At 40.8% G+C, this 22,171-nt stretch overlaps 1 protein-coding gene and 1 pseudogene across 2 annotated transcripts in view; one reads left to right on the top strand and one right to left on the bottom strand.

Annotated features, from left to right (window-relative positions):
• Window positions 1-264: 264 nt before the first annotated feature.
• Window positions 265-704, bottom strand: LOC120597808 (nuclear transport factor 2-like; annotated as a pseudogene).
• A 15,552-nt stretch (window positions 705-16,256) lies between these two features.
• ARID3B (AT-rich interaction domain 3B) overlaps window positions 16,257-22,171 on the top strand; it is a 50,772-nt gene continuing 44,857 nt past the window's right edge. Inside the window, exons 1-2 of one of the 2 annotated variants that reach the window (XM_039856447.1) lie at window positions 16,257-16,388; window positions 18,887-19,593. In XM_039856447.1, coding sequence (XP_039712381.1) covers window positions 18,964-19,593 — 630 coding nt within the window. In that variant the 5' untranslated portion in view covers window positions 16,257-16,388; window positions 18,887-18,963. The remainder of the gene's footprint in view (window positions 16,389-18,886; window positions 19,594-22,171) is intronic. The other variant, XM_039856448.1, reaches the window with a different exon arrangement.

Below are 22,171 nucleotides of genomic sequence, written 5' to 3'. Positions count from 1 at the left end.
GGTTACTAGAGCAACTTGTCAGTAGATTTAAAAAAAAAAAAAAGACAACCTTTTGCATGACTTAAGTCTTTCCAAGGCATGCGCTGATACAACACAAACTTCTGTCAGATGCAACTAGTCTAGCGTCCAAACATCATGCACAATACCTCAGTAGCAGCAGCGCACTGCGCCCACTAACACCGCAGCCCTGCTCATTTGTGTATGATATTTGGAGCATCCAGAGGAGTATGAATAGTTTTGGGAAGAGGAGGGAAGAGAAAACAGCATGAGTGCCTGGCTGGGAGGAGGTCAGCCGAAGTTATGCAGGGCAAGCCTGAATACATCACTGGTGCAAACCCAAGCATCACTGATGCTCTTTAATAGAAACATCTGGTGGAACCCCATGGTCAGGTCTTCATCAGCCTTTAGCTGGTCCACAACCATACTGATGATGCAGCTATCCGGCGTGGGCTGATGGTCCTGTGCTGGGATGCTTGCTGTATTTTCTGGAATGGACGGCTAGACAACTTCTCGACAATGGCAGCTTTCCCCTGGAATTGCTGTCCTTCCCACGTAAGGCATGATGCCCCAATGTAATTGCTCCTAGATGGATTCTGTCATTATCATATAACTGGTAGTAAAGTTGAATGAAGCTGGATACAATCTGCTCCCAAATTGGCTTGTCTCCCATTCTGGAGCGTCACCCAGCCTCGTTGAGAACCGAGAGGCTGGCAGGATGGTGACCGCAAACCAGTGGGATCTGCCAGTAATATGGTCATTTTAACTATGTTGATTCTTCCAATCCAAGAACATGGAAAATCTTTCCATTTCTTTGTATCTTCTTCGATTTCTTTTAATAGGGCCTTGTAGTTTTCATTATATAGGTCCTTCATATGTTTCGTTAAGTTTATTCCTAGGTATTTTATTCTTTTTGTTGCAATTGCAAAAGGAATTATTTTTTCCACTTCTTTTTCTGACACTTCATTATTAGAATATAGGAATGCTATGGATTTTTGAAAGTTGATTTTGTATACAGAGACTATACTGTATTTGCTTATTGTTTCTAGTAGTGTTTTTGTGGAGTCTTTAGGGTTTTCTATATAGAGAATCATGTCATCCGCAAATAGTGACAGTTTGACTTCTTTGTTCCCTATTTGGATGCCTTTTATATCTTTCTCTTGCCTGATTGCACTTGCTAGGACCTCCAATCTTATATTGAATAACAGTGGCAATAATGGACAGCCTTGCCTTGTTCCTGATCTTAGAGGGAAGGTTTTTAGTTTTCACCATTAAGTATAATGTTTGCTGAGGATTGGTCATATATGGCCTTTATTATGTTAAGGTACTTTCCTTCCATTCTGATTTTATCAAATGTTTTGATCATAAATGGATGCTGTATCTTGTTGAAGGCTTTTTCTGCATATTTTGATATGATCACATGATTCTTATTTTTTAATTTGTTTATGTGGTGATTTACATTAATCGATTTGTGTATGTTGAACCATCCTTGTGCCCCTGGGATGAAACCCACTTGATCGTGACGTATAACCTTTTTAATATGTTGCTGTATACGGTTCGCTAGTATCTTCTTTAGGATTTTTGCATCTGTGTTCATGAGAGATCTTGGTCTGTAGTTTTCTTTGTTTGTGTTATCTTTATCAGGTTTTGGTATCAGAGTGATATTGGCCTCATAAAATGAGTTGGGAAGTATTGCCTCCTCTTTGGTTTTTTGGAAGAGTTTGAGGAAAATAGGTATTAAATCTTTGAATGTTCGGTAGAATTCACTGGTGAAGCCATCTGGCCCTGGACTTTTACTTTTTGGTAGGTTTTTGATGCTCGTTTCAATTTCCATAGTGCTGATCGGTCTATTTAGATTTTCCAGTTCTTCTCGAATCAGTCTAGGAAGGTTGTATCTTTCTAAGTACTGGTCCATTTCTTCTAGGTTATTAAATTTGGTGTTATATACTTTTTCATAGTATTCTTGTATGATCCTTTGTATTTCTGTGACATCAGTCGTCATTTCCCCTCTTTCATCCCTGATTTTGTTTATTTGTGTCCTTTCTCTTTTTTCTTTAGTGAGTCTAGCCAGGGGTTTGTCAATTTTATTAATCTTCTCAAAGAACCAGCTCTTTGTTGCATTTATTTTTTCTTTTTCTTTTTTTTTTTTGTTTGTTTTCAATTTCATTTTTTTTCTGCTCTTATTTCGATTATTTCTTTCCTTCTGCTGACTTCAGGCTTCATTTGTTCTTCTTTTCTAGTTTTTTAAGATGAAGCGTTAGGTTCTTTACCTGGGCTTGTTCATGTTTTTGGAGATAGGCCTGTAATGATATGAACTTTCCTCTTATGACCCCTTTTGCCGTGTCCCAAAAGTTTTGATATGTTGTACTATCATTGTCATTCATTTCTATATATCTCTTGACCTCTTTTTTAAATTTCTTCTCTGACCCAGTCATTCTTTAGTAACATGTTGTTTAATCTCCATGTATTTGTGGTTCTTCCAGCTTCCTTTTTTACAGTTGATCTCCAGGGTTCAAAGCATAAGGATCAGAGAATAAGATTGGTATGATTTCACCCTCTTATATATGTTGAGGCTATCTCTGTGTCCCAGTATGTGGTCAATTCTTAAGAATATTCCATGTGCACTAAAGAAGAATGTAAAAGAGCAGTTTTGGGATGAAAGGCTCTGTTAATGTCCCTTCTGTCCTTTTGGTCTAATGTGTCATTTAAGGATGTTATTTCCTTATTGATTTTCTGTTTGGATGAGCTGTCCATATCCGACAGTGGGGTATTTAGGTCCCCTACTACGATAGTGTTTTGGTCTGTTTCTCCCTTTAGTTCTATTAGTAATTGCTTTAAATATCTTGGGGCTCCCTGATTGGGAGCATAGATATTAATAAGTGTTATGTCTTCTTGGTGCCTGATTCCCTTTATTATTATGAAGTGTCCCTCAATATCTTTCTTTACCTTTTTTATTCTGAAGTCTATTTCATCCGATATTAGTACCACTACTCCCGTTTTTCTCTGAATGCCATTTGCTTGAAATATCATATTCCATCCTTTCACTTTGAGTCTATATTTGTCTTTGGAGCTAAGATGTGTCTCCTGGAGGCAGCATATGGTTAGGTTTTGTTTTTTGATCTATTCTGCAACTTTGTGCCTTTTTATTAGTGAGTTTAGTCTTTTTACATTTAGGGTGATTATTGAAATATGAGGTTTTCTTACACCCATTTTATCTTTTGCATTCTGGTAGCTCGGTGTTTCCATTGCTTTTTTGTCCGTGTGTGTGTGTGTGTGTGTGGTGCTTTTTTTTTTTTTTTTTTTTGGTTGGGTTTTGTGAATTTTCCCTCTGGTCTTTCTTGTTTTACGTTATATACTTCAGTTCTGAATCTTTGGCTTGTGATTACCATTATGAATATGTAGAGGATAGTTATGTATATATAAGTCCATTTTCTTCTGCGTGTGCCTTATCTCCATTTCCCTTTGAGAATTTGGATCTTTGAATCCTCCCCTCTTCTGTTGTTATTGTGTCATTTTGTCCCTAGGTATGCTGAATGTTCATTACTATCTTGCAATGGTAAATCTCTTCTTATTGTTTAAACTTATAAAGTTCCATTCTTAATAAGGGTTGCACTCCTCTGCTTCTATCCACCTGCTAGTTGCCTTACTCATAGTTATGTATTTTTTTGTCATTTCATTTTAAGTGAGCTGACCTCTTTCAGTATTTCCTGTAATGCAGGCCTTGTAGTAGAGAATTCACTCAATTTTTGTATGTCTGGAAAGGTCTTAATTTCTCCTTCATATCTAAAGGAGAACTTTGCTGGATACATTATTCTTGGCTGGTAGGTTCTTTCATTTAATAGTTTAGGTATTTGATTCCATTCCTTTCTGGCTTGTAAGGTTTGTGATGAGAAGTCCAACAATAATCTAATGGGTTTTCCTTTATAGGTTACCATCTTCTTTTCCCTGGCTGCCCTAAGAATTCTTTCTTTGTCACTGATTTTTGGTAATTTTAATACAATGTGTCTTGGAGAAGGCCTTTTTGGGTTGAGATAATTGGGTGTTCTGTTGACTTCTTGAATTCCAAGCTCCAGCTCATTCCTTAGATTTAGGAAATTCTCGTCAACTATTTGTCTGAAAATGCTTTCTAGTCCCTGCTCCCTTTCCTCGCCTTTGCTAATGCCCATTATTCTTACGTTTCCTCTCCTGATGGTAGCAGCTAGTTCTTGTATTTCTCTTTCACTATTTTTCATTCTTCACTTTCTCTCTTCTTCCTTCTGATTTATGTCCAGATTTCTGTCTTCAATATCACTAACCCTTTTCTCCATTTGGTCGACTCTATTTTCCAAGCCTGCTATTTCATTTTTCATCTCTTTCAGTGTGTTCTTCATCTCCAGAAGTTCTATTTGGTTCTTTCTGAGGATTTCAATCTCCTTACTAAAGAATTCATTCTTCTCATCTAGTTGTTTTCTCAATTCCTGCTCTTATGTTCAGATCTCATGCTCAGATGTAGCTGGCATATAGGTTAGGTGTTTTTTGTTGAGTGCTAGATGTTAAGTTTATTGTTGCTTCAAGGGGAGAGTCTGGGGACATCTCTCACTCTGCCATGTTTCTGACGTCACCCCTTGCTTCTATTTGAAACTAATTTAAATGTCTGAAAGAATGCTGTGGTATGCCTTTGTGTTAAGAACATAGATTTGGAATTTTCTCAGATGAAACATACCAATGATTCTTCCACTGGGCTGCCATTTATGTAAAAGTTTGATCACACAAACTGGTCCCCCTGCCTTAGACCTTTTACTTTGATTTTTGTGTAAGCAAAAATATCCCACTATAGGCATGACAATAAATGGTACTTGCAGCAGGGCATTATTAGGTTTGTGGTGGTAGGTACCAATTATTAAGAGTATTGCTTACGAAGTCATTGATATTATTTAAGAGAATTATATGACCTAAAGTGAGGTGTATGCAACCCAGCAACTCAATCTGGCTAGACTATGGGCTAAGTGTGGACAAGTGTTTATTGTATATAGAGTTCATTAAAGGCAAGAGTGTCAACAACAGAAACAGAAAAGGCCTATGTTGAAAAGAGCCTTAGCATATTAAAAATGCATGATCTTATAGGATGCTACCTTCTTGGTAAGAAATAAAATAAGGGGATAAAATATACAGGTATATGTATGTACTCACTTGTACAAAAGAAATACAGGATAAATAAACTAGAAATTAATGAGATTGGTTGCCTACAAGATGTGATAATGGGATGGAGAGAAAGAGAGATGGAAACAGATTGGAAGGGATGGAGGGAGGCACTTCTCCAAATATACCTTTTTGTATAGTTCAGACTTTTAGAACTACGTAAGTGGCTCAAATACTAAAAAAAGGCATATCAATAGGCTGAGGGTAGGACTTTCAAATGGAATATAACTAGAAGCATGTAATTCACCTGCATTTTCACAAACAAAATAAATAACTACACTGAAGGAGAGGGGAAAATTAACCCAGGTAACATTTGAACACAGTATGTTGACTATATACACCCTGAGATTAAAAAAGACCAAAAACCCACAAAAAACTGGAAACAAATATTGAACTCCAGTGACTGTTTGGTTTTTGCAGTGGTAGAGGTTACAATTCTGAAGTTACTTTATGTGTATTTTAGAACTGATGAAATAAATAAATATACCGTAGAGAATGAGAGCCAGGTTTCTCACTGTTCTAAAGAATTACAAATATGGAAAAATGGAAGATGGGAGTAAACCCTGTGGTGTTGAACTGAAAATTAGAGATATTTATTCACAAGGGAAGTAAAAGCAAAAATAAATGAATGAGGCTACATCAAACTAAAACGCTTCTGCACAGCAAGAGAAACCATCGACAAGATAAAGAAACAATCATCTGAATGGGAAAGTATATTTGCAAGCGATGCCTCCAATAAGGGCCTAATATTCAAAATACACAAAGAACTCATACAACTCAATAACAACATAAAAAAACAACTCAATCAAAAAATGGGCAGAGGACCTGAACAGACACTTCTTCCAAGAAGACATACAAATGGCTAACAAACATATGAAAAGTTGCTCAACATTGCTAGCTATTAGGGAAATGCAGATCAAAACCACAATGAGATACCATCTCACACCTGTTAGAATAGCTGTTATCAACAGGACAAGTAATAACAAGTGTTGGAAAGGATGCAGAGAAAAAGGAACCCTCATACACTGCTGGTGGGACTGCAAATTGGTACAGCCACTATGGAAAACAATATGATTCCTCAAAAAAACTAAGAATTGATCTACCACATGATCCAGCAATCCCTCTACTGGGTATTTACCCCAAAGACTTGAAAACCCATATCCGAAAAGATATTTGTACACCAATGTTCATAGTAGCATTATTCGTGGTGGCCAGGACATGGAAGCAACCGAAGTGTCCTACAATAGATGATTGGCTAAAGAAGCTGTGGTAGATATATACAATGGAATATTACTCAGCCACAAGAAGAGATGAAATACTGCCATTTGCAACAACATGGATGGACCTCAAGATAAATACGATAAACGAAATAAGCCAGACAGGAAAACGTTGAATATCACATGATATCACTTATATGTGGGATATAAATCTAAAAGTCAACGAACAGAACAAACAGGGACTCATGGACATGGACAATAGACTAGTGGTTACTAAAGGGAAGGAGGTAAGGGAGGAGGGGGAGGTAGATGGGGTAAAAGGAGTCAAATATGTGGTGACAGAAAGAAATCTAACTATGGGCAGTGAACACCTGATGCAATATGTATATATGCCTTACTGTTAAATTGTACACCTGAAACTTGCTGGATTTTGTTGCCGTCACTGGAAGGAAGGAAGGAAGGAAGGAAGGAAGGAAGAAAAGGAAGGAAGGAAGGAAGGAAGGGGAAAGGAAGGAAGGAAGGAAGGAAGGAAGGAAGGAAGGAAGGAAGGAAGGAAGGAAGGAAGGAAGGAGAGAGAGAATGGAGGGAGGGAGGGAGTTAGATTTAAGTTTTTCTGATATTTCCAGAATACCCAATCACCTGATGTAAGGTCATTTAGAAGCCAGTTAGTTAGTGCTGGCAATGGAATGTGGCTTGTGCCTGTTGGTGACAAGATTGAGTATACTGGGTTAATCCTTTACAACATTTAGCAAGCTCTGCCTATGAGGTTAGAAGCAAGTGTAAGTAGAGATTCCTACTCATATGGGCCTGCGTGCCAGTGACCATTTCATTGGGAAACAATTTATGAGTTCTCGAATAGAAAGAACACAATTTTTAGAGCCAAGGATAGTACTTAAGACCATGAAAACTCAAGTGTGTCTGATAATTAGCTAATTTAAGTTTTAATATTCCTTTTTGTCTCTCTACTTTTCTAAGTGATTGAGAGGGTTAAGGTCATTAAGACTTCTACATGAGAGGCAATACTTTACATAGCTTAAGAATAATTGCCCCAGTAAAATATGTTTCTCTATCATTAGACAACTAAGTTGGAATATCCTGCAGAGAGAATACAAAGTCCACTGTGATTTTCTTAGTCACCGTGAGTGCTGTTGCTTTTTGACAGGAGGATGCTTCAACTCATCTAGAAAAGAAACACACAATTACCAATAAATATTCTTAACTTATAAAGGGAGGTAATTGTGTGAAGTCTCTTTAGAGATGTTCCAAGGGACCCTTCAGACATGTTTCCAATCTGTGTCCCACCTTTATAAGTTTCCCTAGGAAAGTACACATTGACCATGTCTTCTGCTGTTTCCTCACCAGTGTTTAATATCACGGCCAGTTTGTTCCCTTTGTGGTAGTGAGTCTCCATTTGAAGTTTTCTGGTCTATTGGAGGCTGTCGTCATACGTTTTACAACCAATCTTGTGCATATATGATGAAATTCTTGAACTTCTCCATAGGCTCATCAACTCGTTTTTAAAAGAAGTCACTATTAAAGATTTCAGACTGTAGCTTGTTAGCTGAATGATCTGCTAAAGCATTTCCTTTTTTCTTCTTTTTTAGTATGACCTCTACTTAATGGCAGCAATTTCCAAGACATCAAGAAACTCATTTATTTGGTGTCCATTTGATGCAGGACGAGGTAAATCCCCCTGAGTGGGGACTCAAGTCCTGCATCGTGAGACGGAGGGTCCTGACTGTGCTCAGGAAAGAATTCAAGCCCATGCCAGAGTTAGAGACCAAAGGAAAGTTTATTAGAGAAGGAATAACGCTCCATAGACAGAATGTGGTCTCCTCTCAGAGACAGAAAAATAAGAGAGACAGCCCCTGAGTGTTTGAGGAATTCAGTTTATATGTCATTCTTAGTTTCCATGAATTACAGTTTAAACACTTCATTTCCCTATTTTCCTTTGATGGTATGGGCATGCAGTCTGAAAGGTGTGCTAGCAATCCCAGCCCTTTGTTCTATAGGTTCTCTAAGGTCTGGCCCTAGGGAATAAATAATTGGGTTTATTTTGTGTAGGGTGCAACTTAAAGACTCTATTTTCCTGTTTTCCTTTCATGGTGTGGGTAAACAGATTGTTAGTAATCCCAGCAGGAATCTTCCTTTGTTCTGTATGTGTCCTGTGGTCTGGCAGCAATTCGTTGTAGGCTCTGGTTTAACATTTAGACAATTTATGGAGTTTTCATGCCTCTTCCCTATATCACATTTCTAATAGAGATACTTAAGGAGGAAAAATATATACGTTTATATATATATTATGTTTATATATTTTATATATATTTATTATATATGTATGTGTGTGTGTATATATATTTCTTTCCATGGTATTTTGAAGTGATGGACCATGAGGTAGTATGTTAGATTGTGTTAGTTGTTTCTTGCTGTGTTTAACAAAATATTGTAAGAGATAAGCTCAGGCAAGAACATATTGGTTTGCAAGTAGAAATGAAAAGGAATAGAGGGAGTCTAGAAGTGGGGCCTTGAAGGGGTGGAGAAACCATTGAATTCCAAGAGCAAGAAAAAAGACTAAAAAGGCTTTGATAAACAAAGATCCACTAAGATATTTCAGTTAAACAGAAGAATTCAACACAGTTGCAAAGAACAGTTTAAACTAAAGACTTTCCTTCCAGTGAAGCCTATTATTTCATATGGCCTCACTGTAACTGCCATTAAGTTGGAAGAGGGAGGCACGGAATAAAGAAATAAATAAATGAAAGCTGATATTTATGTCTTCGAAAAAAATATTTGGGCGTGATTTCTGGCACAAGAAGCTGCTTAGAAGCAATTAGATCCGAAGTTTCTAAGGGAATCCTATTGCCAAAAACCCCACAAATCTGACTCAAAAAATAAGTAAAGCCATAAAACAACACTCGATCTCCAAACTTGCACCATTAGGAAGCAGACTGTCAAAGCTGGGCCATCCCAAGGAGAGCACGCTCCCCATTTCACTGCAGCCAGGGAAAACAATGGCTGAGGGAGGACTTGCCAGAAGGTAGAACCAGGGAATAAGGAAAACAAAGACAAGAGAATTTTTCCTGAAAAGCAAAACTCGGTCTAATCTAGGAACTTGCTTCATGTGAGGAAAGGGAGTCTTCATAATGTGCAGCTAGCAGGATTCCATAATTGCTTTGGACATGACCGGTTTGTATTTCCCATTCTTCCTTTTCCAAAGTTTTCTATTGCAGTTTTCCTGCCCCCGCTCTATTATTGTATATTGGTTGGGTGGGTTCATTGGAGTAGTGATGAAGTACCAACAACTTGGCTTTTAAAGTTTACAGGTTGCTAGACCATGGAGAAACTCACCATGGGAAATTAAAGAAGACTGAAATCCAGATTTTAACATGAATGCCATAATTGAATGGGACTTTTTGTCATCTCCCATGGGGGAAGGGTGAGTAGAGACTGACTGGAACAGAGACCTCTGGCTGTCTACCGAAACCATTATTCTCTTTGGGCATACAACTAGACACTTTCCCACATTCCCCTTGAATTTGGGTATGGTCACATGATAAAGTTTTCTCCAGTGTAATATGAGTGGAAGCAATGTGGGCCAGTTTGTGACCTAACGGGTGGGAGAGCACAAGATGAAGGAGCCTAGGGCCCTGAAGGACAGCAATGAAGGAGAGCCACCTCCCTGACCCGAGTATCTGTCCAGGACTGTTCGGTAAGCAAGAAATAAACGATTTTGCCAAGTTGTCTTTTGGATCTATTTGTTACAGTAGTTTTGCCCACAATACTGATACAAACCCCGTGAGTCATGCTTCTCCAACATAGTGATTATATATGTACATCCTTTTTAAACATAATTATTAATGGTAACATACTAAACACCCTGTAATGAACCTTGCTTTTTTCATTTTATGTCCTGGAAAGTGTTCCGCGTCAGTACATTAAAAATTTGTCCATTTTTTTCTTTTTTGCTTTTTGATAGCTTAAGTACCACGTGTCATTGAACCAGTTCCCGACTGATGGACATTTAGGCTGCCTCTAACCTTCTGTTAGTGTCTTGTGTTCCAGTTCTTTCAGCTGGTACTCTGCAAATGCAAGGCGCAGGTCCATGTCCAGCAAGGTTTGGTTTTACTCTCTGATTTAGGGCTTCATGTCCAGCAAGGTTTGGTTTTACTCTCTGATTTAGGGCTTCAGGTAGCTTCTTTTAGCCAAATTATAAAACTGATATGCAACATATTGTTGATTCTCTGTAGCCCATTACTGTAAAATATATAATGAAAACTAAAATATCGTTACAAGTCTAATATTTACACTGATGGGAAAAATATAGCATGGCAGTTAACAGCACAAATTGCAGTCAGACAACCCTGGATTCAAATCTCAGCTCTGCTACCTATAACACGTAACTTAATCTTGGCCAAGTTACTTAACTCCTGTATTAGTTTTCTCACCTGTAATATGGGGGTTATCGTGAGGAATAATTGATAATGTAAGTGAAGCGCTTAGTGCATGAAAACTATCAGTTAATAATACTGTAGATTTTTCCTTAATATATAATTTTTTCTAATTATCAAAGAAAGCAAAAATTAAATTTGAGTCTAAGATTAGGGCATGTATCATAACTATCTTTGTTAAGATGGGAAATTGTTTTTTCAAAAGATTAAATCATCATTCCTTTTTAAAAAAATGATTTTATTTTACATACTTTTCTGTAACTTGCTAGTTTCTCTTTAATTCCTAACACTGACATCTTCCTACATACATTTCTAATATTATCATTCTTTTTAATGGCTATAACCACTTTTCTTTGGGTAACTATTTTTAATAAGAAGAGAGCCGTCAAATCTTGTGACTAATTCATTCTAATTTTGTATCAAACTATTAAGGTTAGATTGTACTGGGTCAGGGCTATATTGTAGGTACAGAAAATTCAGTCATTGTGCATGCCATAATTAATGTTAAAGCAAACAACACAGAGGCTTCAAGGCTTTCAGCAGTGAAAAGAGGAGTTGTAGAAAACATATACAAATATAAATGCCATTCTCCTAGCACTTGAATTCCAGAAGTGAAACTGGAGGGCTGAACTGTCCATATTAGGAAATGACTGGTTGCTCCATGACCACAGTGTTAAGCTAGTATTTTGCCCTTTTTCTTGGCAGGGATGCGGGGGTGGGGGCCATGAAAGGGAATTGGTCAGGAGATTGTTATTAGATCCATTAGCTTTATAACTACTCTATTCTCTTCCACCATGATCTTGGGACAGTTATAAGCATTATAAAATCAAACTTTCACTTTAGTTGGAGAGACTGAAAACTCAGTTCAGTTTTTAATGATGAAGTTTCTGAATCAGATTCCCAAGTGATGTTATGTGTTATTCCCTGGAATTTCAGCAGGGTTAGAAACCTGTGTCAAGATTGGTTTGACTCCATCAAAGGATTCAACATATGTTCTTGCTATAAAGTAGTAACTGAAAGCCTGGGGTATAGACAACCTTTTCATCCTCTTACACTGAATATATTTCACCTTAATAAAATACCAGGAACTCCCACTATATAGTTTCCTTTAGCTAAGAATCAGGGATAAAATAGCATTCAGCTTACAACAGGACATAGCTGTGTGGGGGCAATAAAGACACAATCAGCCAGGGGCCCAAACCTAACAAAAGCAAGTGCTCCAAACTCTGTATTTAGGAAAATTCTTTTCCGGTTAAGTTCCCCCGGTATACTTTGCATCCTCTGAGCTCATGTTTCCAAAATACTTGCCTGGTGTCCTCCATAATGTCTCTATACTTTTCTCCTGAAATTGACAGATTTTTTAAAATTCAAGGCAACCTTAACAATAGAAAATGCATATTATTGTCCTTGATAACTCAAGATTCAGTGCTGGTGCTTGGAAATAAAGATTTTTGATGGATGTAAAGCCTTTGGGTATGTGATAGGCATCTATGGACGCATTTACTGCAATTGGTTGGCCCCACGATTCTGTGAACAAACCAAGCTCACAGCCGACCAGACTTCAGTTCAAGCACCCTCTCCTCTTAGGCTCACCAGTACTTGTTTTAAGTCTGACTTATAACAGCTCTGTCGGATGAGGGGCCAGATGGCTCCCAAAGCTTCCTGCTCTCTTTTGCTCTGGCAGTTTGTGGGCAGCTGAGTGCTGGGGCCACCAGAAATCTGGATGAGCTTTCAATAAAGTATCAAGGAGAGTGAATCAATCCAATGTTTTCAAAGATGAGTCACTTTAGGATTGGCCCTTTTACTTGCCTTAGAGGTCTGACTTCTATTCTCAGGTGAGGGAAAGGGTAATATAGTCAAAGCAGTTCCTCAGAATGTTGGGAAATCCCTGAGTCACAGGATTGAAAAGAATATTTGTAATGAGAGTAGCTAACTGCAGGGGAATGCTGGCTGTCCACTGCCAGGAGTCTTCATTACTTAGGAGATGTTCTCAAAGTTCAGCTTTGAGCCTCACTAATTAGGTACTGGCAGTTCCCCAGGGTTGACTGGCTTGTGGAGGCTGACATTTCATACATATAGCTCAAGACATCAGATATCAAATACCAATTGTCTGATTCAAAATATGAACAGTTTTGTGAAAGGACCCAGAAGTCAGCCTGATGGGCATCTCTCCACCCTCCTTCCAGCTCCAGCCCTGGAAAATACACTGAACACTGAAAGCCCAATCAGGCTGCAGGTAACATTAATGGTGCCTCCACCTCCACCATAAAGAATTCCCCCTCAGAAATATGTGGACTTGGTACACCCCTTTCCCCTCCCCCACACCCCTTAGACTGTCACATTCTTTCTTTACACATGTTAATGCCATTTATTCAGTAGAGGCTTTGCATGCTAACAGAGGCTCCCTGAGGCTATAACCTAGATCTCAGGAGGAGAAGAAACCTTAATAATCATCAAGTCACATTTTAATTTTCCATTAAAATGTAACTGTACAGTAGAAGGTACAATAACTGTAGGACAGTCTTCTGCCTTATTAGGGTAATCAATTGTGAAAAACCTCTTGTGGGACCAATGCATGTTGAAAATGTAATCACCATTAATTTCGACGGCAAAACATTTTATATGTTCCCTGAGTCCCAAAATTGACAACCACTCATCTGAAAACACCATAGAGTGTTTTAAGGAGAGAGATAAGATCACTTGGGCTGCATTAAGCACTGTAATTCTAGCTTTGCTAGGAAGGGGAATAGTAAGATAAAGCTCTAGTCACAGAATATGGGGCCAAGGGACAGTTTGTGTGTGTGTTTTAAACAAAAGATGGTTGAAATGAAAGCTTGTTTGAATACTAATGGAAGGATCCAATATTGCAAGAGGTTAAAGGGAACACCCTGAGCATGGGGAAGGGAAACTTAAGCACACATGGAAGTTTGGCTTTAAAAAAATTGATCATACAATAAAATTGATTGTATTTTTGTTGTACAGTTCTATTGATTTGACCACCTGGTTAAATTCATGTAACTGCCACCACAACCAGGATAGAGAAGAGTCCCAGTACCTTAAATCCTCTGTTTTGCTATCCCTTTATAGTTACTCCTCCACCCCTAACTATCCCTTTATAGTTACTCCTCCACCCCTGGCAACCACTGACTTATTCTCCACCACTACAGTTTTAACCTTTTCAAGAGTGTCATTTTGAAGTCTTTCTTTATTGTTATGTTGTTGTAACACCAAGTTGGTGGGTATATCAATTCTTTATTCCTTTTTGCTGTGGAGTAATAATCTATAGATCAACTTTTGATAGTATTACCCAGGTCAATAAATGATATCACTAGTCTACCAATTACTTGGGCCAAAAACCTTAGCATCAGCCTTGACTCTTCTCTAACCTGTACATTAGCAAACTCCGGGGCTTTGCTTTCAAAATACATCTAGAATCTGACTTTTTACCATCCCCACTGCTGTCATCTAGTTCAGGCCACCATCATCTTCTGTCAAAACAAATGTGTCCACTCTTATCCCTCCACACTCATAGCTACTCTCCATACAACAGCTAGAATGATTCTCTTAGAGACTTAAGTCTGAATGAGTCATTCTTCTGCTCAAACTCTCCAGTGGTTTCAGTGGTAACAATCCAAAGATGTCATCATGGGCTACAAGGCCTTGCATGACTGGGCCCCTGGCTACTTCTCTGATCTCATCTCCTACCACTCTCCCCCTCACTATCAGCTACAGTGGTGTCCTTGCTATTCCTACAGCATGTCAAGAATGCTTTTGCCTCAGATCATTTGAGTTTGCTGCCGCCTCTGTCCGGAACACTCTTTCCCTAGATATACACATGGATCACTCCCATCGTCAGTTCCAGTTTCTGCTTAAATGTCCCTTATCAATGAGTCCTTCTGACTAACATCTAAAATAGCAGCTACCTGACACCACTGTCTAACCCTTACCCTGCTTTGTTCTTCTTCACAACACACACACATATATATATGTTTCTGTCTCCCTGCACTAGAAAAATCCCTTAGGACAAGGAATTTTTTTTTTGTTCAGCGCTCAACAAGCACCTACATGAATGCTTCTTGCAACTAGTAGGAGTTCAATGAATATTTTTGATTGAATAAATTATAGGGAAAAGGACAGTATAAGAATACATGTAGATTTCTAGATTCCAGGGCATTCTATTTTCTGTTACTTATATGTACAGTAAGATAATCAGGGGAAGGGGTCTAGGATGTGTTGGGTTAAAGATATGCAGAGATAGTGAAGAGCAAGTTAACTAGAAAAATGCAATGAAATTTCCAGGCACTGTGCACAGCCCACTTAAGGTTGAAACTACTAACTTAGTGATTCCAATCTGTTCAGCAGAAAATTTTCTATGAAAAGGTACAGGCATGGAGAAGCATGTCGGTAAGAGCAGGATTGTAACGATGTACTGTTGAAGCTAAGATGGATAAAAAGGAAAGTGAAGAGTGAGGATTAAGTAGGGGCTTTCAAAAGGTTGGATGTCCTGATAAAGTGAAAACAAGTTGTGGTGAGGTTCTAGAGCAGTCGAGCTGAGAAGATATCAGTCTGTGGTTGGACAGAAGGACGTTCCAATTACTGATTCATGACATGATAGCGTTTCTGGTGATAAGATTCAAGTTTTTGACTGGGATTGGGAGGCTGATGTAAGGGTCAGTAGAGCTGAGCCCTGGATGTTAAATGGGTTGTCCACACTGACTATGAAATTATCAAGATGGGAGACAGGAGAGAAAGTAAGGCAAGGAGCGGGATGCACAAATAAGCAGATGCTCTCTGCAGAGTCGGATAAATGGGGAGCAGAGTCTTGAGAGTAAGCATCGGAGAAGGGTTTTGGGGAGACGACAGTATTTGGCACAAAGTCCCCCATCTTTGGAAGCTGAAAAGTGAGAACACTAGTCCATAGGAGGGATTCCAGGGGATGCCTCAAAGGACAGCCAGGTCTCAGGCCAGGAAGGAATGAGATTCAGAGAAAAGCTGATCTGGAAGCGAGAATCTCAGAGAAACCCGGTTTAAAGGTTGGAGGTTGGGGAGGGGACAGAAGCAACATAAAACCCTGACTCTCCTTGTCCTTTACCTTCCTCCCAACAATCGCCCGCGCCACATCAACTTTCACAAACAGAAAACGCGCAGAGAAAACTACACAAACAAGCACTCTTCAACTCTCCGCGGAAGTGCCCACGCCAGAACGCCTCGGTGTCCGCGCTCCCCCATTGGTGGAAGTTTCTGCCAGCTTCACCCAGCTTCCGCTCACGACTAGGTTGAGCGGGGCCGTCTCTAAAAGTCACTTCCGCCCGACCCCGCCCACCCGATCTCTTTTTGGATGCTTCCGGTTTTAGGCCGCGCCCCATCTCGTGCGGCCCCGCCCCCTCCCCGCCCTGGGCCGACGGGCCGACCCCGCGGCGCCGCTTCCGGTGCGGGCCCCGCCCCGGCTGTGGCCCCCGGCTGCGGAGAAGTCTGAGACGCAGCTGCCGCGCGGGGGCCTGAGCGGCCGCTTCCACCACCGCCAGCAGATTTGGGGCGCCCGGCACAGGTAAGCCGCGTGGGCCCAGCTCCCTCAGCCGCTGCGGGAGCGGAGGCTGCAGCAGGTGGAAGGCACTGAGGGGTGGAACGGGAGGCAGGTGTGCAGGGAGAGACGTGAAGGAGCTGGCCGGAGGAGCGCGGGGGCCGCGGAGGAAAAGTGAGAGCGCTGGGAAGAGTATGGAGACGCCTTGCGCCCATTAGGGTAATTGGAGATAAAGGGACGAGCAGAGTAAGGGGCCCCCCGGGAACTGAGAGGGCGAGGATAAGGTGGGGTCGGGGCGATCAGAAGAGAACCAGCGGATTGGCTGGGAGGACTTGGTAGAGGTAAAAGTGATACGGCTGGATTGGGGAGTATAAAGAATAGGGGTCCGGAATAACCAGGTGGGAAAGTGTGGGGCTAGAAGGGGGCTGGAACTAGAGGGATCCCGGAGCGAAGGTAAAGGGAGTGGTGGGCGAGGTTGGGTTCAAAGCTGCAAACAGTCGATTGCTCTGGGGTTGGTGGTCCGGGAACTTTAGGAAAAACAGGAGAGGGGGCCATGTAAAAGGATGAAGTGGCTTAGATTTCTCAGACAACTTTTCTAAATGTAGGCAGGTGGTGTTGTTTGGATCGACTGGCTGTTGAAGGACGGGGGAAGATGGGCTTTTTTTTTAGGCGAGGTTGTGTGTATTGAGTTGTAGAACTGAGTCATCTCAATCTTATTAAAGAGGCTGTGAGACACCTCCTCCCCTGCTAGGGACAGCATACAGAGAAGATGGTGCCACAAGACAAGAAGCAGTTCAATGACTGGCAGGACGTGGTTCAGAAATTTCCCATTCGTGATTGATTGAACGTAATGATTATAAGAAAAATTAAAATGATCACTGAATTATTTGCTTTTTTCTTTTGTTTAATTTTCTTTGACTCAGATTGTTGTTTTTTTTTTTTAATGAACACTTTTGCCAACTGGATTTAATGTAGGTGTAAGTTTTTTTTATGCTTTGTTACACTACAAAAAGGGCTAAAGGAGAATGAAAGTATTGCTGCAGGCATAACTCACTTTGTAGAGTTCTAAGAACTAAAGGCAGTTAAGTATCAAATTGGAATTTGAATCTTTCACAGACTACAAGAGGCAAAAGCAGTGCTCCTAAGATAAATAGAAAATTAGAGTTTATCTCTACTTTTTTACCTTTTTCTCTAACCCATTAAAATATTTATAAATCCAAACAGTTTTTATTGCTAGAAATGTGATTACTTCCCCATGAATTTTTGGAGACGCTAAAGGTATTTAGTTTTGTTAATCTTTCTACCCAATCCTAAAACAATGGAACAATGCAAATATCAAGTCCCAACCTGTGCAATGCAGCTCCTTCTATGTGGTGATAACATTATGTGCCATACTGCAAGTCCTCTTCACCTTAAATTTGCCCAAGCATAGTAGTAACCCATTCAGTTATGGAGACTTGCTGAGGAAACAAAACTCAAGTGAGGCTTGTTGGGGGTGGGGACTTGGAGAGTAGGAAGGGAAGCGGGAAGGAGAGGAGGAGGAGGAGAGCGTGTGAAAGGGGTGTGTGTTTGGAGACTGATTGGTAAGAATGCTGATAAACCAGCCCCCGGAATACTTGGCCTGAAAGCCTTTTCTTTTTGTATTCATTGTAGAATGTAGTAGAAGTGAATCAGAATGAAAGGGTATGTGAAGAGATTTGGCTGTTTATAAAAAGGAAGCATTAACTTGTATAGGCAGTATTGACCTATTTCAAATTAATTAACTTTAAAATCTCCAGAGGAATTTGTTTTTGAGTGATGATTGCGATTTGAAACTCTTGCCTCCTTGCCGGATTGGGGGATATACATTTCTTTCATGTTGTTGAAATTAGATTCTTTTTGAGGCAATAATGTCCAGTTGGCATGGCCCAGCCCACTTGATAAGCAGGCTGGCAGTTCGATCTGGAAAATTTGAAAAGTTTAAACCCAAGAGGAGTTTATTAAGTTATTTTCTGTGAGAGAAATTGTCTTTCTGCCTGAGAGCTCTGTGTCTAGCTTAAATGATAATTTCTTTCTCTGATGGGCCTGATAACATGAGTAATATTTTCTTCTTTGTAGGCAGGCCCTTCTTTTCATTATTGTGGTTTTTGTACTCAGTATTTGTACAGTGCAAAACCAGTTGCTTTTTCAGTAATAAACATTAATATTTGGTAATGTTGAGGGAAAGCTATCATAACACGGATGTTTGTAGACTAGATATCATCTGGATTTGCTTCTTTTTAAACCTACAGTAGTCCATCACTAAGATTTATCCCATATTTCCCATCTTAAATTCTGTTTTTCTTCTTCACACCCTTCCCTACTCACCCAATCCCCAAAACTCCTACCACTCACTCATCTTAAAACTCAAGTTTAGAAGCATATGTTTAGTGCTCAGAGCTCATGCCCTTAACTTGAGGAAAGAAAGCTTTTTTTTTTATACCTGTTTTACATAGGCTTTTTTTTTCTTCTTTCTCCTTCTTTGTGGTTTCTATTAATTACCTAAGGTTTAGACCCACTGTGCCTGCTGGGCTGTGCCCAGGTCCAGAGCCATGCCAGTTGGTGGGTGAAGCTTGAGGCAGTGATGGAGCCGCCGCAGCAGCCACAGCAGCCACAGCAGCCACAGCCGCAGCAGCAGCCTCAGCAGCAGCAGCAGCAGCCGCCGCCGCCGCCGCCGCAGCAGCAGCCGCAGCCGCAGCAGCAGCCGCAGCTGCCACTGCACCAGGCTCCTCTGCAGATGGATGCCAGAGAGAAGCAGGGACAGCAGATGAGAGAAACCCAGTTCTTATATGCCCAGAAGCTGGTCACACAGACTCTTCTTTCTACCACACCTGGGAGGCCTTCTGGCAGTCCTGCCCTGGGTCCCTTAGCCAGAGTTCCTCTGGCCACAGCAGTGACCCGAGTTTTTGAACGGAGCAACGTGAACTCAGAGCCTGAGGAAGAGGAAGGAGGTTTGGAAGATGAGGATGGGGATGATGACATTGCAGAGGTGGCTGAGAAAGAGGTCCGGGATGCTGCAAAATATTTTCATGTGCAGAAAGTGGCTCACCAAGACCCCAGAGTGGCACCCATATCTGGTCTCCTTCCAGCACCAGGGCTCCCACCACCGGGACAGCAAGCTCAAGAAGACCATACCAAAGATGCTGCCAAGGCCCCACCTTCAGTTTCTGCAGCTGGGCAGGCAGGCTGGAATCTGGATGAGCAGCTCAAGCAGGTCAGTCTTTCTGACAAATGCAGGGGGTCATTTGTTCTTCCTAAAGGCTAGCCAGAGAGGGGTACTGGATGTCCAGAGCCAGGGTCTGTGCCAGTTGTGCCTTTTTACCCCACTTTAGTGACCAGCAGCCTAGACATGAATAGACTGAATTTTTTTGCCATGCATGTTTTTTCGAATAAAGCAATGAAATATGTAAGTTACTCCTCACGTGTATTGTTCCAAGTTTGAAGTGAAAGAATGTCAGTACAGTTGTTTTTTAAGGAAGGATGAGATTGCAACAATGTTATGAAGGTTATCTAAAAATGAGATGCATGACTCTAATTAGTTTGTCTAGTAATATAAAAGAACAGTTTATATTTGCCTAAGACAGTTTCTAAGCTCCAGGCTAACCCAGGATCATGCTCTTTAAGGACAGTTTTGTTGTTTTGCAGTTAAACATAGCTGATGAGAAACTCTTGCATTATGTATATTTTCTAACAACGAGCTTTGTAGACATGATTTCATTTCATAGGAAAGAGTAGACCTCAAAATTCCCATTTTAGCCAAGGCAAGCTTAAGTGATTTTCAAATATAGCTGAGCATCAGTCAACTAGGGAGCTTTTAAAAAAATACAGATTTGGGGTTCTTAATTATCTCAGGGAGTGGAGCCTAAGGAAGCTGTTCTTAGCCAACCCTTGGACTTCTTATTCTTCTTCTCTTTCTGACCTGCAATGCAGTTTTTCCTCACCCAAAGAACAGGAGCAATGATAAGTTACTCCAGGTTAAGTGAATTATTGATGCTTAGTCAGGGAGTTCATGATAAATCTAGTAATGTCTGGATATTCCCTATAAACACATACTCTGCATGTGGTCCAATGGTGCTGTTTAGAAATCAGTGAAGAGCTGTGGATTTTCACAGGGCAACTATAAGTCACATAAGAAAATCCTTTGGAACCTGAAAAATCAGCTTCTTTGTATAAAGGAGCCTGTGCAGTTCATCTGAGTTTACTACAATAGCAGTGTTTGCAGTTGATTCCAAAGCCAGCAAAGTGAGGTTCAAATCCCATTCATCCATTTATTGCCCTTATGATCTTTCGATAGGGCTCTTCATTCTTCTGAGCCTATATGTCATCTTGTCTGTGCAGTAAAAATAATGAAGCATACCTCCTAAGGATGTTGTGAGGATTAACTGAGCTAGCACATGGTAGATAGTAGTGCTCCAGGTATTCTAATACAAACAGTGCCGTCCCTCTTGCATCCACACACACGTGCTCTGAGGCAGGGATGATGCTGAGATGCACAGAGATTTTCCGTCATCGCCAGGGAGGTAGTGGCAGAGCTAGGACAAGGATCAGAGAAGCCCAGCTTCCACGACAGCAGCAGCCTGGCCGCCAGCCCAGACCAGCCTCCAGGCTGATTGCTCTGGTTTAGCAAAACATCTGTGAGTTGCCAGCAGCCCCCGCACTGCTGTGGGGTTGGCAGGGTTCCATGCTGGCCGCTGAGTCAGCTCATAGTGGGATCCCGCCCTAACAGCACTGGGAAAGTTCAGGCCCCAGGCAGCTGGGCTGCCCCCGCCTTGGCAGCTGGCCAGCTACTGCGTGTGTGCGGTCGTTCCTAGAAAGTGCAGCCGCGTGCGAGGAACAAATGGAGTTCCAGAGCCTGTCTGTCTTCAGGAAGTGCAGCAGGTGTTGAGGTCAAGCCATTAGAGCTTTGAAAAAAGAGACTCTTCAGAACTGGCGTATGTGTGCACACATGTGCACACGGTGGCAGGCACCCAGCGCAGCAGCCCCATGGCTACGCAGCTCAGTGCTCAGAGGGCTGGCCGTTGGTTTCTAAAACCCTTTGAGTTCATTTTAAGTCTCTTGAGGCATACACTCTAATTATAGATGCCCGGCAGAGCACTGCTAAAATGTTTTATAACTGCCAGTGTAGCCAAGGCCTAATTTTGCCCCCTAAGTTTACCTTCCCCCTGGATTTGGAGAGCAAGAACTAGGTTAGGGGGTCACTGGTTAACAGTGACTTAAAACCTTAGATGCGTACCTCCTTTTTCTTCTGAATTTAATTTTACAAAATCAGTTTGTTCTGTGCCCTCCTCTGTCTGATCCTGCTTTTAAGGGAGTAAACAGCATGCTTAGGGATTAAAAAACCTTTAAGTTGTGCTTTGGAAGAAGAGCTAAAATATTAATATTGTTGGGAGAGCCTATAGAAACCATTAGGAAACACGAGACTAGCTTTTTTATTGTTCACAGTCTTGTTTCTTATGCAATTAATTTCTAGAAAGCAGAAATAGAGTACCCTCTAGCAACGATTACAGAAATGTTTTACAGTTGACACAAAATGATCTTATTGTTAATGTGTTGTAGTGTCCTTTTTCTTTTATACAACAAACTTTTACAGAGGCTTCTTTGAGTCAGGCCTGTGTTCCATGGACTAAGGCATGCTTCTCCCTCATAGCTCACAGTCTAGCCGAGGCAGTGTGGGAAGCTCAAGGGGGTTTGGGTCTTGGGTTTGCAACAGTTTTGCTCTGACCTTAGTCAACTGAACCTCAACTGTTCAGTCTGAGCTATGCTGCAGATATTTTAAAACAAGGTATTGTTTC

Source organism: Pteropus medius, unplaced genomic scaffold (genome assembly GCF_902729225.1).
Source record: "Pteropus medius unplaced genomic scaffold, Ma_sr-lr_union100, whole genome shotgun sequence".
NCBI lineage: Eukaryota > Metazoa > Chordata > Mammalia > Chiroptera > Pteropodidae > Pteropus > Pteropus medius.
Note: the sequence above shows the minus strand (reverse complement) of the source record. Positions and strands in the feature narration are given on the sequence as shown.